Here is a 13,622-nt window from a genome sequence, read left to right on the forward strand (position 1 = left end):
TGGGCAAGTGTCTTCTACTATAGCCTCGGGCCGACCAAAGCCTTGTGAGTGGATTTGGTAGACGGAAACTGAAAGAAGCCTGTCGTATATACATGTGTGTGTGTATATATATATATATGTATATATATATATATATATATATATATATATATATATATATATATATATATATATATATATAAGAGAGAGAGAGAGAGAGAGAGAGAACAGATTAGAGAACTGAAGAGAAAGAGTAGATGTTTATTCCATTCCTTTACAACTATTTCATAATCTTGCTAGTTATATAATGTTACATATAAAACAAACATATACAAATATATGTGCATGTGTGCACCCATATATTGAAGGCCACTGATATGAGAACCAACAGACTAACCTTCAAAATGATACATGGTGGTTGAAAAACACCGACTATCACTCGTACAGAGAAGAAGCTGATACTGCATACATCCACAAGCAATAGATATCCTCAATATGTTGCCATTTATGATTTACTCTAAGAGTAACAATATTAATAGAATAGTAATTCAAATGAAGAAACTGTATAATACCGCAAAGTTAAATACAAAAATCAAAGAAAGATGCTGACCTCAGTGGGAATTAAACTGGTGATCCTGGAAAAACATTAGTCAAAGTAGACTTCAGCAAGATTTGAACTCAGAACATGAAGTGTTTCATCCAATATTGAAACTACTCTGCCAATTTATCTCCAGTTGATGCCTCATGTCTAATATTTACTCATTTTTAAACTATTGACAAACGAATTCCTAAAGCTGCCAAGATTATCTATTTTTTCTGACAAGGTTATTTTTTAATGGCTGGATTGGTAAAGAAAGGTGTCCATGAGAAGAGACAGATTTATCACTCGTTGGTGTATTGGAGATATAAACTGAATATTTAAAACAGGGTGGGTGATACATTAGATGGGCAATGGAGCACGAATGGTTTCTCATCTCTTCTACAGGCTTCCACACAGTTTCTGACAAGGGATTTTCACTCACAAGGCTTTGACCAACCCTATGCAGCAGTGGAAAACAGTCGCTAAGGCGTCATGCGGTTGGATTGAACCCAAAACTGGAGTTGCAAAGTAAACTTTTAACCACCACACATCCAATACCTCATCACATTTTTAGATACGAACCTCTTTCTGTCTTACATTGAAGAGGTAGGACAGCAGGCTGACAGAATTGTTAGCAAAATTCTTAGCAGCACTTCTTCCAACTGCATGTTCTGAATTTAAATATCACCAAGGTCAACTTTGTCTTTTATCCTTTCATGGTTAATCAGTCAAGTACTGAAGTCAATGTAATTGACTGGTCCTCCCTCCAGCTAAAGTTGCTGGCCTTGTGCCAGCAACTTAGAAGTTATTGTCACCTTCTAAGGCAGTGAGCTGGCAGAATTGTTGGCATGTTGAATAAAATGTTTAGTGACATTTCTTCTGGATTTTTACATTCTGAGTTCAAATCCTGCTAAGGTCAACTTTGCCTTTTATTCTTCTGGAGTTAAAACAAAGTACCAGTCAAGTACTAAGGTTGGTGCGATTGACCTGCCCCTCTCCTTTCAAATTGCTTACCTTGAGTCAAAATTAGAAAGTATTTCAAGTTTTGATACAAGGACAATAAGTTCAGGGTTGGGGTAAGTTGATTACATCAACCTCAGTGCTCAACCGGTGCTTATTTTATTGGCCACAAAAGGATGAAAGGCAAAGTATGTCTCAGAACATAAAAACACATGAAATGAGCAAAGCATTTTGCCCCAGCATGCTAATGCTTCTGCCAGATCACTGCCTTAAAAGATACAGAATATTACATTGTAGCAGTGTTGTTTTAGTCATTTAAAAGAAGAAAAATTTGAAGTTTACATTTCATTTTATTTCCTGAGATTTCAAAAAGTTTCATTAGTCAACAATGACCGAGTCACTGACAAAATTTTATTGCAACTGTTGAGAAGTTAGTTAATAACCAGTTCATATAAAACTTCTTGATTTATACATATTAACCTCGATTTCTTTAATGTCAATCAATTAATACGCACACACATTCACACACACAGTAGATTGATATAACTATAAGTTCTATTTTATTTATTTACAATTTGATTTAAATGTGTCACCATACTATTATTTTTTATTAACTGTTTCTTTTTCTTATCTCCTTTGCATGTCATGATACTCTACTCTGTATCAATAAAAGCAATTAGGTACAAGTATTTCACCTTCCAGCACAACAGTTCTTGTAGTTTTCACTGCCAAAACTGTACAACTTACAAAGCTGATTAATTTAATAGATACATCCAGTTTTCCTTGACAATTTTGAGGTTACTTTCTTGAATAATTCTAAATCTACCACCTAATTCACTATTTGGTGATGCATTTTTTTCCCATCATATAGTCAAACCTATAGCTATCATACCATGTACTGATCTTGGCAATCTTATTTCTAACAACCCCATTCCAAAATTTTTTACATTATAGAATGTATGTTCAATCGAAAGGCGAGCTCCATTATTACTTGTTTGAAAGATATATGCAGTCTATTCTAAATATAAGATATTGTCCCACTTTCTTGTGTGAATATTTACAAGTTTCCCTTCGCTCATATCACTGATGGAGTAATCTTTGTAATGTTAAAGATGTAAGATCACCAGTGACTGTGACGATGCACAACATTAGCAGTGACTGACTTTCAGAGTTTTAGTTGCATATTGTTCATATTTAAGAAGGGTGGGTACATATTTTTTTCTTCTTTTCAGTAAGCACTGGTGTGCACCATTGCAACCTACATTATACATGTAAATGTCTCATATGCAATGCTTCCACCCATTTTGTGCATGTGATATCTTATTCAACTAAAAGTTATTTCCCAATAATGAAATATGTTTTTGTAGTTTGTTTGTTTTAAGTAAAAAAGAAAGGAAAAATAGTAATTAACAGAGGATATTTGAGAAAGGTTGTTAAGGGCAGTAAGAGAGAAAGAGGTAGATGGGTGGCTGGGTGGCTGGAAGACAGAATCAGAAGAATGGCAAACTGAATGTCTTGAAGTATTTCATTTCTTTCTTGATTCAAATCTCGCCTTTTATCATGCCACTGGTCAACAAAATAAGTATCAGTTAAGTACTTCTTGTGTTGATTTAATCGACAACAGTCTGGTGAATGAAGTGACATAAATTAGTTCCAACTCTTTAATATTTTGAATGCCACAAAAGCAAGTAATTCTGAGTTGAAATTTCAGATTTAAATCCCAGAGATTAAACCTATATAATCTAGCTTATGTTGATATTTTCTGCCCTAAATCAGCCCTAACTCAGCAGATCTATGACAAAAGACCTTCCAACCATGACCATATCATGTCTAGAACTATATCGTTATCTAATGTATCATTCTATCTATTTAAATGGTAGGGTGTGGATATGAGATATTTAGGGGTGATTCTTATTCAGCCTAATCCCTCACTTCAGACATGTTCAGCTTGGTTAGACCTGCAGTACTGGGAGTCAAACTGTTGCCAGTACAGTTCTTTGGTTGGAACTTAAAAAAAAAAAATAGCAGCCAAATTTTCCTCAAATTATACCCTACCATTATAAAAGGGCAGATTGGACAATATAGTCTTGGATATACAAAATGATGGGATGGTGGCCACAGCCAGAAGACTTTTGATCACAGATCTGCTGGATCAAGTAGTTTGGAAATGGAGAAGGTAAAAGGCAGTGATCAAAGAGAAACAGTCTTGAAAATGGAAAGCTGACGCCATTTACTCAACATCAAAGTTACACTGCCTATCCTGGACACAGCAGGGGATATTTATATGTGAAAGAATAAACTTAAATGATGGAGTTGATAAAGAGAAACAAGAAAAATGATATCAGGATTTAAGGACAAATTCTAAATACTCCACTTCAATGAACTGCAAGGAAACAGGCAACAGGTGGTTGGTAAAAAACTGTTGTCTCAAACCAACGAGGAAGCTCCAAAGTGATTACTCAACTGGTTAGAAATAGCAACCGAATATCCCTCAAAATCCACCCACTATCTTAAAGAAAGTGGGGAAGAAGCGGTGAACAATATGGTTAAAGTTTAAATGCTTTTGATCATACATAAACTTGATCAGAACTGATCTAGAGCTAAAAAAAAAGAACAAAAAAAAAAATCAACCACAAAAAGATGCACGAGGCAAGAAAGCCTCGACATCAGTTATGGGCAAACTGCACCTCACCTGACAATGAACCATGTCTTGTGCAGCCCACTTCTCAAAACAGGTTACCCATGCTTGCACTACATCACTGCTTGCTAGAAATAGCAACTAAATTTCCCTCAAATGATGGTCTGCCATTTTTAAAAAGAAGACATGAGATAGTCCTAAATACACAATTAAGAAAGACAATGAATTAAGATGGTCCTAAATATACAATGTTGGAGAAAGAAAAGACAGCATGGTCCCAGTTTGAACTCCTTTCATTGCATATTGCAATAACGAAGCAATGACAAGGCAACTGTGACTGTGGTTATATCTTCAGGGAAGAGAGTGAGAGAGTAGAGTATTATATTCTTTATTTATTGCAGTTCTTGTTTGTTACAAAACATTTTTATTTAGCCAGCATCGACATCTCACTCTTGCTCATCATTATCATGTGCTTCTAGGTGTGTGTTTACATGTATGTATGTATTGTATATACATGTGTGCATGCACATGTGTGTGTGTGTGGTTGTATGTGTGCCTCATGCATGTATGTATGTGCATGCATACTTGTGCATGTGTGTGTGCATGTGTATATGTACATACATGTCATTAGCTTCAAACCAGTAATTACTGAACAAAGCAGAGTGAGTTTTTAAAAATTATGAAAATTTTCTTACAAAACATGAAAATGTCACAAATTAAAAGTCTTGAGTGGATCTTGGTTTCAAATGTTTGGTAGTGAGAAAAGAAATTTTAGGGATAAAATTGAAATAACACCCAAATTTTTTAAACAAAAGATACAAAAAGTGCAAATTCAAAGGAAAAAAATCAAAATACTCATTATTATTATACAATAAAATGTGCTGAAAGAATAAATTTTAAAGTGTAAAAAAAAAAAAAGAAAAAGGAAAGTATTTGACAATTAAGTTTAAATATTGTACAAAATGCACTTGGCAAGTCCTGGTGCAATAAGCATTATATTAAAAAACTCCTGAAAATGTCCGAAGTGGTGTCAAAATATTTTCAAGTAAAAACAAATTACCTCTTCATTGTGACAATAAATTTACATAAACTAGTACGTTTTCCATTGTTTTCAATTCCAGTAATCAGAATTGATTAGTGTTGAGGATATGGCATCGAAATGTGAGCAGCAAAAATTTCAAATTTACTGGAGAAAACGTTCGAAAAAATTAAGATTTTGTAATGAAAAGTTTTCATAAATTAATCTCATGAAATTATTGGGCAGAATTCTTTTAAAGCTTCCTTCTAATCAATAACATTACTTTTGAAGAATAAGAAAACCAAGTCTCAAACTATTACTTGTCAGTTGGTGCATTTTGTATTTTTCCTCCAGATATCTTCAGTGGCAAAAAAGTCACTAATAACGAAAAGTTAAAGAAAGACAAACCATCAGATTTCTTTCATATTCTGTTGAAATCATTTTCAAAAATATAAAAAGATTATTCTGGCAACAGTATTGAAGCTTAACTGAGGAATAGTGATTCAAATACCAATCAGCTAGCTTTAATGCCCTTCCAATTTTCTAATATTGAATTCATGAAGAGAAACCCAGAAGTTTCCAATTGTTTTGGACTATGTTCTCCTTTAAACAACTGGCTCAGTGGTCGTGTTGTACAAACTGGGTAGACAGTCATATCAGACACAGATGGACTCAGGATGTTGGGAAGCTTACTCCATTCAAATATGTTAACATCAAACAAATAGACATGAAAAATATGAGGACTCAAATGGACTGATGCATACAATATTGACCCACAAACTTTAACTGAGCTACGAGGGAAGTTGTTTTGGTTTTGTAAAGGCAAGCAACTAAGTTGGGGTTTGGGTATAGTGATTCCATCGTCTGTCCATCTCTTACTTTCTAGATCATAACAAATACTTTTTGTAACATGACTTTTATAATTAGCATCATCCACTGAATTCCACTCATTTATTCCACCAAGATCATCCAAAAATTGCAGTTTTCGGTTAAAATAAATGGCCTGATTCAACTGGATATCACTCAAGTTAACAAACATATTGGAGAGTAATATATATTCCCCTTTACAAGTATCAATCTGGTATAAGTAAGAAGCAGGAAGACTAGCAGGACACTCTCCTCCATACTCATTAGAATCTGTTACTGGGTTTGTATGAACAAAGTTTTGAGTTATCTGAGCAACAACAAACACGATGTTGTTTTCTACTGGAATTGCATGCAGTTTCACAGAAAAATCTTCCTTCGAGACAACTGTTGTTTCGAAGCTAGATCCACTAAGGTTCTGTACAATATCCAATACTAGTGACCAAGATTTAATAATGTCGTAGACATACAATGAAAATACCAAACCTCTGTTTGAACGGTCCCAACAATTCATAATTACATGAAGTCGCCCTGACTGGCAAAAATAATGGGTTGCTTCTTTGGAAGGATTCACTGCACGTCCTTGTCTCATTACTGTGCGCAAAACTGATGGCATAACTTCAGCAACTTTGGTTGATAAATTTATTAAATTGATGTTATAAATATCTTTTCCAAGGGACACCAAATAGTTGCTGTCAATGATACCAAGTGGTGTCCCATTATGGTTGAGTAAATCGAATGTCCATTTCTTGGTTTCAGCACAATATATATTTGTGCCATGAGAATAATTCTCCTGCACCAAAATACCATAAAAAAGAGGTTGAAGATCAGATTTATCAACTGGTGAAGTTACTTGCTCAATAGGTTCCACAGAACGTCTCCAACTGATTTTCCCTTTGAAATCTGGAAGATATAAGCTAAGTTGTGAAGTTGGGACATTGTAAGCATTTGTCAAACTGTGGACAGAATCCAATATTACTTCTAAAGCCTGGTTGTTGAGATATTTTAACAAAAGTGACTTGGCTATGTCTTTACGAGTATCAAAGTCCCCTGCATTCATCCAGGAAACAATCAAATAACTTACATCTTCATGCCTAGCACTTTTGATCAATTCTTCATTATTTAATACTGTGGTTATACAGTTCGAGGTGAAGTCACCCAAATCAGTTTCGTCAATTATCTCACGACAGAAAATGACTGCTAGTAAGGAACTACATATGATCTCCAGTTCTTTCATTTCATATAAATAGGAAAGCTTCCATGTCCAGAGGATGTTCTGTGGTTGTAGTTGTTCAAGAAGAAACTGTGCACAGTGATGCTTCAAACTGTGAAGCATAAATAGATGGGCTGCACCGAGAACTTGTTCTAGGGTCTTTCGACGTAGCATTACTTTTCCTGTGTACATATAATCAATGACTAGTTTAAGAACAGCAACATCCTCAAAAGAGCTGGAGAAATCAATAGTTTTTGTGGAGCTCTCACGGAAACTTGACTGAAGCATCACTTCAAAATATTCACTCGCTGAACTGAGAACAATACCATGGACAGCTATAACGTCATCGTTAACTTTCAGAACAACATCTGTATAGAATCCAGTTTCGTATAAGTTATGTAATTTGTCGTTTCTTTCTCTCAGACTTGTTTCATCGCAGTACATAATATTGAGGTCGATAGACAGGGACTTGCAAATGCAATTTTGACCTGGAGAGAAAAGAATTCAAAAGCAGGAATAAAAGGTATTTTAAATAAAGCAAGTGAAAAATTACAGTAAATAAAAAGTAATTCTTTCATACAAAGATATCAAATCACATTCTGTTTGATAAAATAAACTATCAGTCTAGTTTTAAGATCAATATAATGGATTTTACCCTCATGCCCAAATTTCTTACTCTATGCTGGGAGTCACATTACTGTGCATAAACTATATCAGTCGAATTTCAGGAACTGTACAGAATACATGTTTCTTTGGGGTTGATTTATTCAACTAAAAATTCTTCAAGGCAGTAGCCCAAAATGGCTGCAGTCTACCGACTGAAACAAGTAAAGGATAAAAAAAAATAGTTAAAATTTCAAAAAATATGCATAATTTATTAAAACAATTAGTCCTCCAGTACAAAAAATATGTACAAAATGAACTTGATAGGGAAAGTGTTTAGAGTAGTGGTTTAGCAGAATCATCTTGATCGTTGCCAGGGCCATGGATTGGCTCCCGTGCCGGTGGCATGTAAAAAGCACCCACTACACTTTCAGAGGGTTGGTATTAGGAAGGGCATCTAGCTGTAGAAACTTTGCCTGACCAGATTGAGCCTGGTGTAGCCTTTAGCTCACCAGTCCACAGTCAAACTGTTCAACCCATGCCATGCCCTCACCCAAAATTTCAGGTCTGAACCTATAGTAATCCGTCTTTACATTTTGAGTTCAAATACCACCGAGGTTGACTTTGCCTTTCATCTTTTCAGTGTTGATAGAAATAAGTACAAGTCAAGCACTGGGATTGATGTAATCAACTTGCCACTTCCCCTAAATTTCAGGCCCTTATGTCTTTAGTAGAAAAGAACAAATGAAATCATCATTATTATTATTATTATTATTATTATTATTATTATTCAAGGCAGTGAGCTGGCAGACTTGTTAGCATGCCAGACAAAATACTTAGCAGTATTTCTTCTGCCACTACATACTGAGTTCAAATTCCACCGAGGTCAACTTTGCCTTTCATCCTTTCGGGGTCAATAAACTAGGTACCAGTGAAACACTGGGGTTGGCTATTCCCCACCCCAAAATTTCATGCCTTGTGCCTATATAGAAACGATTATCATCATCATCATTATTAATCTCCAAAGCTGGAAGCATTTCTAAAGCTCTGTAAGTTAGTGCTTTGTTTTCCTTATTAGAAGTTCAATATAGTTAATTTTATTGTATCTTATTTCCAAGTTAACAAGTATCATATTCATTGTATCAACTATTTGGTCAACTTGCCCTGCAGGGCAGAAAGCTTGGAAAGAAAACTTCTTTTGAGACATAAAAAAACTTCAACATGGCATTAACTTCATCACTGAGCAAAGAAGAGAGGAAGGTAGGAGGAGACTTTGAAAGTGAAATTGTATTTCGCCATCACTTTTTCCTCAAATTTTCCAAAAGATTGTATCAATGATATCAGTAGCAACTACAATAGTAACAACAAAAACAACAACGCAACAGTGATGGCAGCAGCAAGAACAATGACATATCATGTAACGAAGCTTGAAAAATAACCAGCAACAGCAAATCGTGCAATGCAAACACCACTACTACCACACAAATCAGAAGTAATAATAGCAGTGAAAATGATAGTTCAAACAGTATCAACAGCTTTAAACATTCTACACAATGGCAAAAAAAATCACCAATGTATTTGTGTGATGTGATTAGAAAACAAGGGTGAATGTTTAAAAGAGGTAGAAAAGCATGTATACCAACATGAACAAAGAAAGGTCACACCAAATATACCATAAAATCTTTTAGACAAAACGTAAAAGGAAACTATTTTTCATGGGTGCTTGTCTGCAAGAAAGCACAACATTCCTTCCAAAAGCAAACACCCAAATATAACATACATAAAGAAACTGGCATTCTGTTAGTTATGATGATGAGGCTTCCAGTTGGTCTGATCAACAGAACAGTCAACTCATGAAATATAACGTGCAAGTGGCTGAGTGCTCCACAGACACATGTACACATAACATAGCTCTCAGGGAGATTCAGTGTGACACAGAATATGACAAGGCTGGCCCTTTGAAATGCAAGTGGTACTCATTTTTACGAGCTGAGTGAACTGGAGCAACATGAAATAAAGTGTCTTCCTCAAGGACATAACATGCTGCCAGGAATCAAACTCATGACCCTATGTTCATGATGCAAATACCCTGACCACTAAGCCACACACCTTAACTCATAACATATGTACAAAACCCTAAAAAGCAAACACCCAAAAGGAGTAGGAGATTTCTGTTCTTTTATAAATATAAGACAATACGAAGAACTGCTGGCGGAGATACCCACAGTCATCTGAAAGGATGAAACACTTTTCCTGTACAAGAATAAGGTGATACTTTTTTGCCCACTTCTCTCTTGTTGATTATGCTTGCACTCAGAATAGGCAGTGTAAATGTACATAGCCTGAGGTCAGCTTGGAAGCAGGGCCACTTGCTCAACAACCTCAAGTCACTAGATATAGATGTGGTAGCCATCAGCAAGACCAGAGTTTCTGATCCACAAGCCTCCGTGCCCATTCTCAGTGAATATGAGATTTACTTATCTCCAAGTCAACTGGGCTTGGGAGGTGAAACTGCTGTGTTAATTCAGAAAAGTCTGATCTCACAATACAAGCCATCTTCTTGGATCCAGAGGTAAACTGGTGTCCTGCATGTGACCAATAGTAAAGGAGATGCTTTTAGACTAGTAGCTATTTATGCTCCAACAGGGACAAGAAAGCTGCAGTTTTTTAGGCATCGGGTACTTTAGTGCTTGTGATTGACTGGAACACCATATTGGATGCATGTTTGAATTGTGTGGGATTAACTAATAAGAGAGTGGGTGTAGAAGCCTCACACACCTGCTCAAACAGTTTCAGCTGACAGATAATGACTGAATTTCCCAAATGTGCCAGTGTAAACATGAATGAATGGTGCCAGGACATCTAGGTCATACCTAGAAAATATAGTATTCTGTAAGTCAGTAGATAGGGATGGTATAGGTTAACTTCTTAAAATCATTGACAACAGAGACTACAAACTTGTGATCTGTACAGTTGACCTAGAAACACTTTGTAGGCAAGGACCTGGTTAATGGAAGCTGAACATATCACTTTTGATGCACCAACTTCCAGAAACTGGAGAGGTGCTGATGGGGTCAATCATCAGCAACAAATGGTGGTGCTCCCTGAAAAGGGCCATTAGAATAGAATTCATAAAGGTTTCATAAAGGGCATAACGATAGAAAAAAAGAGAATAGAGGGTAAGAAAGAAACTTGGAAGAGGCTCTTAGGGATGACACTGCAGCCAATGTGCTCGCAGCAAGATTGGCCCTCAACCAATCCTTCAATATTGTCAGAGTTGTGCCATGCACTCCAAGACATGAGGGGATGAAAGCTGCTCAATTGGCCCAATTGGCAGAGGCACAATGTGGAAACAAATCCACAATTTGGTCACTGGTAGACCATAATGGGTATATATTCTTCGACCCTAAGCATATGTGAAAGGATTTTCAGTAACACTTCACTCAGTTGTTTGGGAAAAATGGTGAGCCAGGATGCAAGATGGATTTCATTGCCTTACCTCAACAGCCAGCCGTGTCTCTCAGCAAGACAGGCAGAGTGTTGCAAAAAGCCAATAACAGCTATGGAAATACAGGAAGTGTTTTTATATGCCAGACTTGTTTGGAGACCTTTTTGCAGAAATCTATTGGAACTGGCAGCAGAATATGAGGAGTCCCAGTTTTGTGGGTCGAGGAGTGTCACTTTGACCGAACTGCAATCCTGGGTCAAGTGTAGACCAAGGCAGAGTGCTCAGCACCGAGAGTACTGTCAGACACAACTCCCTACCAATTGAGCAATGCAGTTGGTGAAAATCCCACTTTGATGATCTATAAAGGTTTGGCTGAGCAGGAATGACAATGTTTTTGAGAAGATTCTGGGCATCGATGAGAATCAATTGTCTGGTTTGTTTTGGAGAGCTTTGGGTTGAGGCTCAAGTATTATTTGCAGAAATCTCTGTGTGGGAGTGATACTGGTGAGTATTGCTGATTCAGGATAAACTCAACAGGCATGGCAATACCATCAGCTGGGACTGTCAGAGATGCGTGCAGAGCAACGAAATTGTTCTATATGCACTTCTCCATTGCTCAAGCATTGCTGCCTTGTGGGTTTATCTCAAACACCAGTTGTTGCATGTGGGACAGATCTGACTATCAACTGAATCTATTGTGAAGATTGTCCCTTCTTTTAGTTGAAGGTCAGGCAGTTTTTATATGTCTAGTGGCCTAAGCAAAAGTGGTTGCATGGTGGACCAGATCGAAACAACTAAAGTCAGACACTTTCCTCTTTGGCTAAGCCCTCATCAAACTTTTCAGGTTTCATTTGAAAAGAAAAGTGAGGGTGGAGAAGGAAGTGCTGCTTTCCAGTAAAGCTGTTGAAAGGTGGACGAATATGGCAAGGATGGTGCGAGTGAACAAGCCTGCTTCAAGCAATCAAAAGATATGGATGAAGATAGGGCACTTGTTCAAGTGGTCAGGGTAACCATGGTTCTGAGGGGGTTTCCATTAGCAGCTCTCGGAAGCCTTCCTACTCCTGGGAATTTTTTTCTTGCTTGAATTTTTATTTCATTGTTTTTGTTATTCTTTGGTTTACACTTCTCCATATAATGCCTCATCATATATCATATTGTCCTGTACCATCCTTTGTCCTTATGTAAACCCTTAGAAGTAAATAAGTTATTATCATTATTATTGCGGTGAGTTGCCAGAATCATTGGAGCTTAAATTCTTTAGTGGATCAGATCATAACTGTCATTTGTTAATTATGACACATCCTGTAGAGGTGGAGATAATTTTTAAAAAATTAGGCTGTATGACATTTGATGTATCAGTTTTTCGCCTATGCTGTAAAGACTCGTGGCTTAACAGTTAGGGCATTTGGCTCATGATTGTGAGTTCAACTCACAACAGTGTATTGTGTCATTGAGCAAGAAACTTTATGTCATGTTGCTCAAGTCCATTTAGATGGCAAAAACGAGTTGTACCTGTATTTCAAAGAGCAAGCCATGTCTCATACTGTGTCATGCTGATTCTGCCAGCGAACCACATTAAGGGTATGCATGTCTGAGGAGTACTTGACCACTTGCATATTAATTTCCTGATCAGGCTGTTCCACTGGTCAGATCTACTGACAGCCTCGTTGTCATAACTGACAGAGTGCCAGTTATGTATGTATATGTGCATGCTGTAGCTATAATTCAAAGGACTGGCCTTGTTACATTCTGTGTCACACTGAATCTCTTTGAGAACCATGTTAAGGACACATGTCATCTGTGAAGGGTTCAGCCACTTGCAATGTTAATTTCCCAAGCAGGCAGTTCTGTTGATTGGATCAACTGGAACTCTAGTCGTCATAACTGACAGAGTGTCTCAGGTTCACCCATGTTGTTCAAATACATGCTACTGGCCATTTTATTTCTCTTAGCTCATTTCTGTATGTGTTGTGAATTTAAAAACTGATCAACAACCTTATTTGATTTTCAATGGCTATTTGAGTTTCATTAGGTGTGGCTACAAACATTTAACCAATCCGAGAAACAAGCAGTGAAGTCATTCTCTTTATATACATATCAAATCTATTAGGTTCAGGGTGTGTGTATGCTTGTGCAAGTGTGTTTGCGTGTGTGTGTGCGTGCGTGCGTGCGTGTGTGTGAGTATATGTGTGTGAGTGCATGCATGTGAGTGTATGCACATGAGTGTATGCGTGAGTGCATGTGTGTGAGCATGCGTGCGTGTGTGAGCATGCATGCGTGTGTGAGCATGCGTGTCTGTGAATATGCGTACATGTGTGT

At 36.9% G+C, this 13,622-nt stretch overlaps 1 protein-coding gene across 2 annotated transcripts in view; it reads right to left on the reverse strand.

Moving 5' to 3' along the window:
* Positions 1-1,866: 1,866 nt before the first annotated feature.
* The window catches only part of LOC106884270 (uncharacterized), a 38,258-nt gene continuing 26,502 nt past the window's right edge, over positions 1,867-13,622 (reverse strand). For both annotated transcript variants that reach the window (XM_052976049.1, XM_052976050.1), the window contains exon 2: positions 1,867-7,740. In XM_052976049.1, coding sequence (XP_052832009.1) covers positions 5,690-7,740 — 2,051 coding nt within the window. In that variant the 3' untranslated portion in view covers positions 1,867-5,689. The remainder of the gene's footprint in view (positions 7,741-13,622) is intronic.

This window comes from Octopus bimaculoides, chromosome 23 (genome assembly GCF_001194135.2).
Source record: "Octopus bimaculoides isolate UCB-OBI-ISO-001 chromosome 23, ASM119413v2, whole genome shotgun sequence".
In the NCBI taxonomy this organism is placed as follows: Eukaryota; Metazoa; Mollusca; class Cephalopoda; order Octopoda; family Octopodidae; genus Octopus; species Octopus bimaculoides.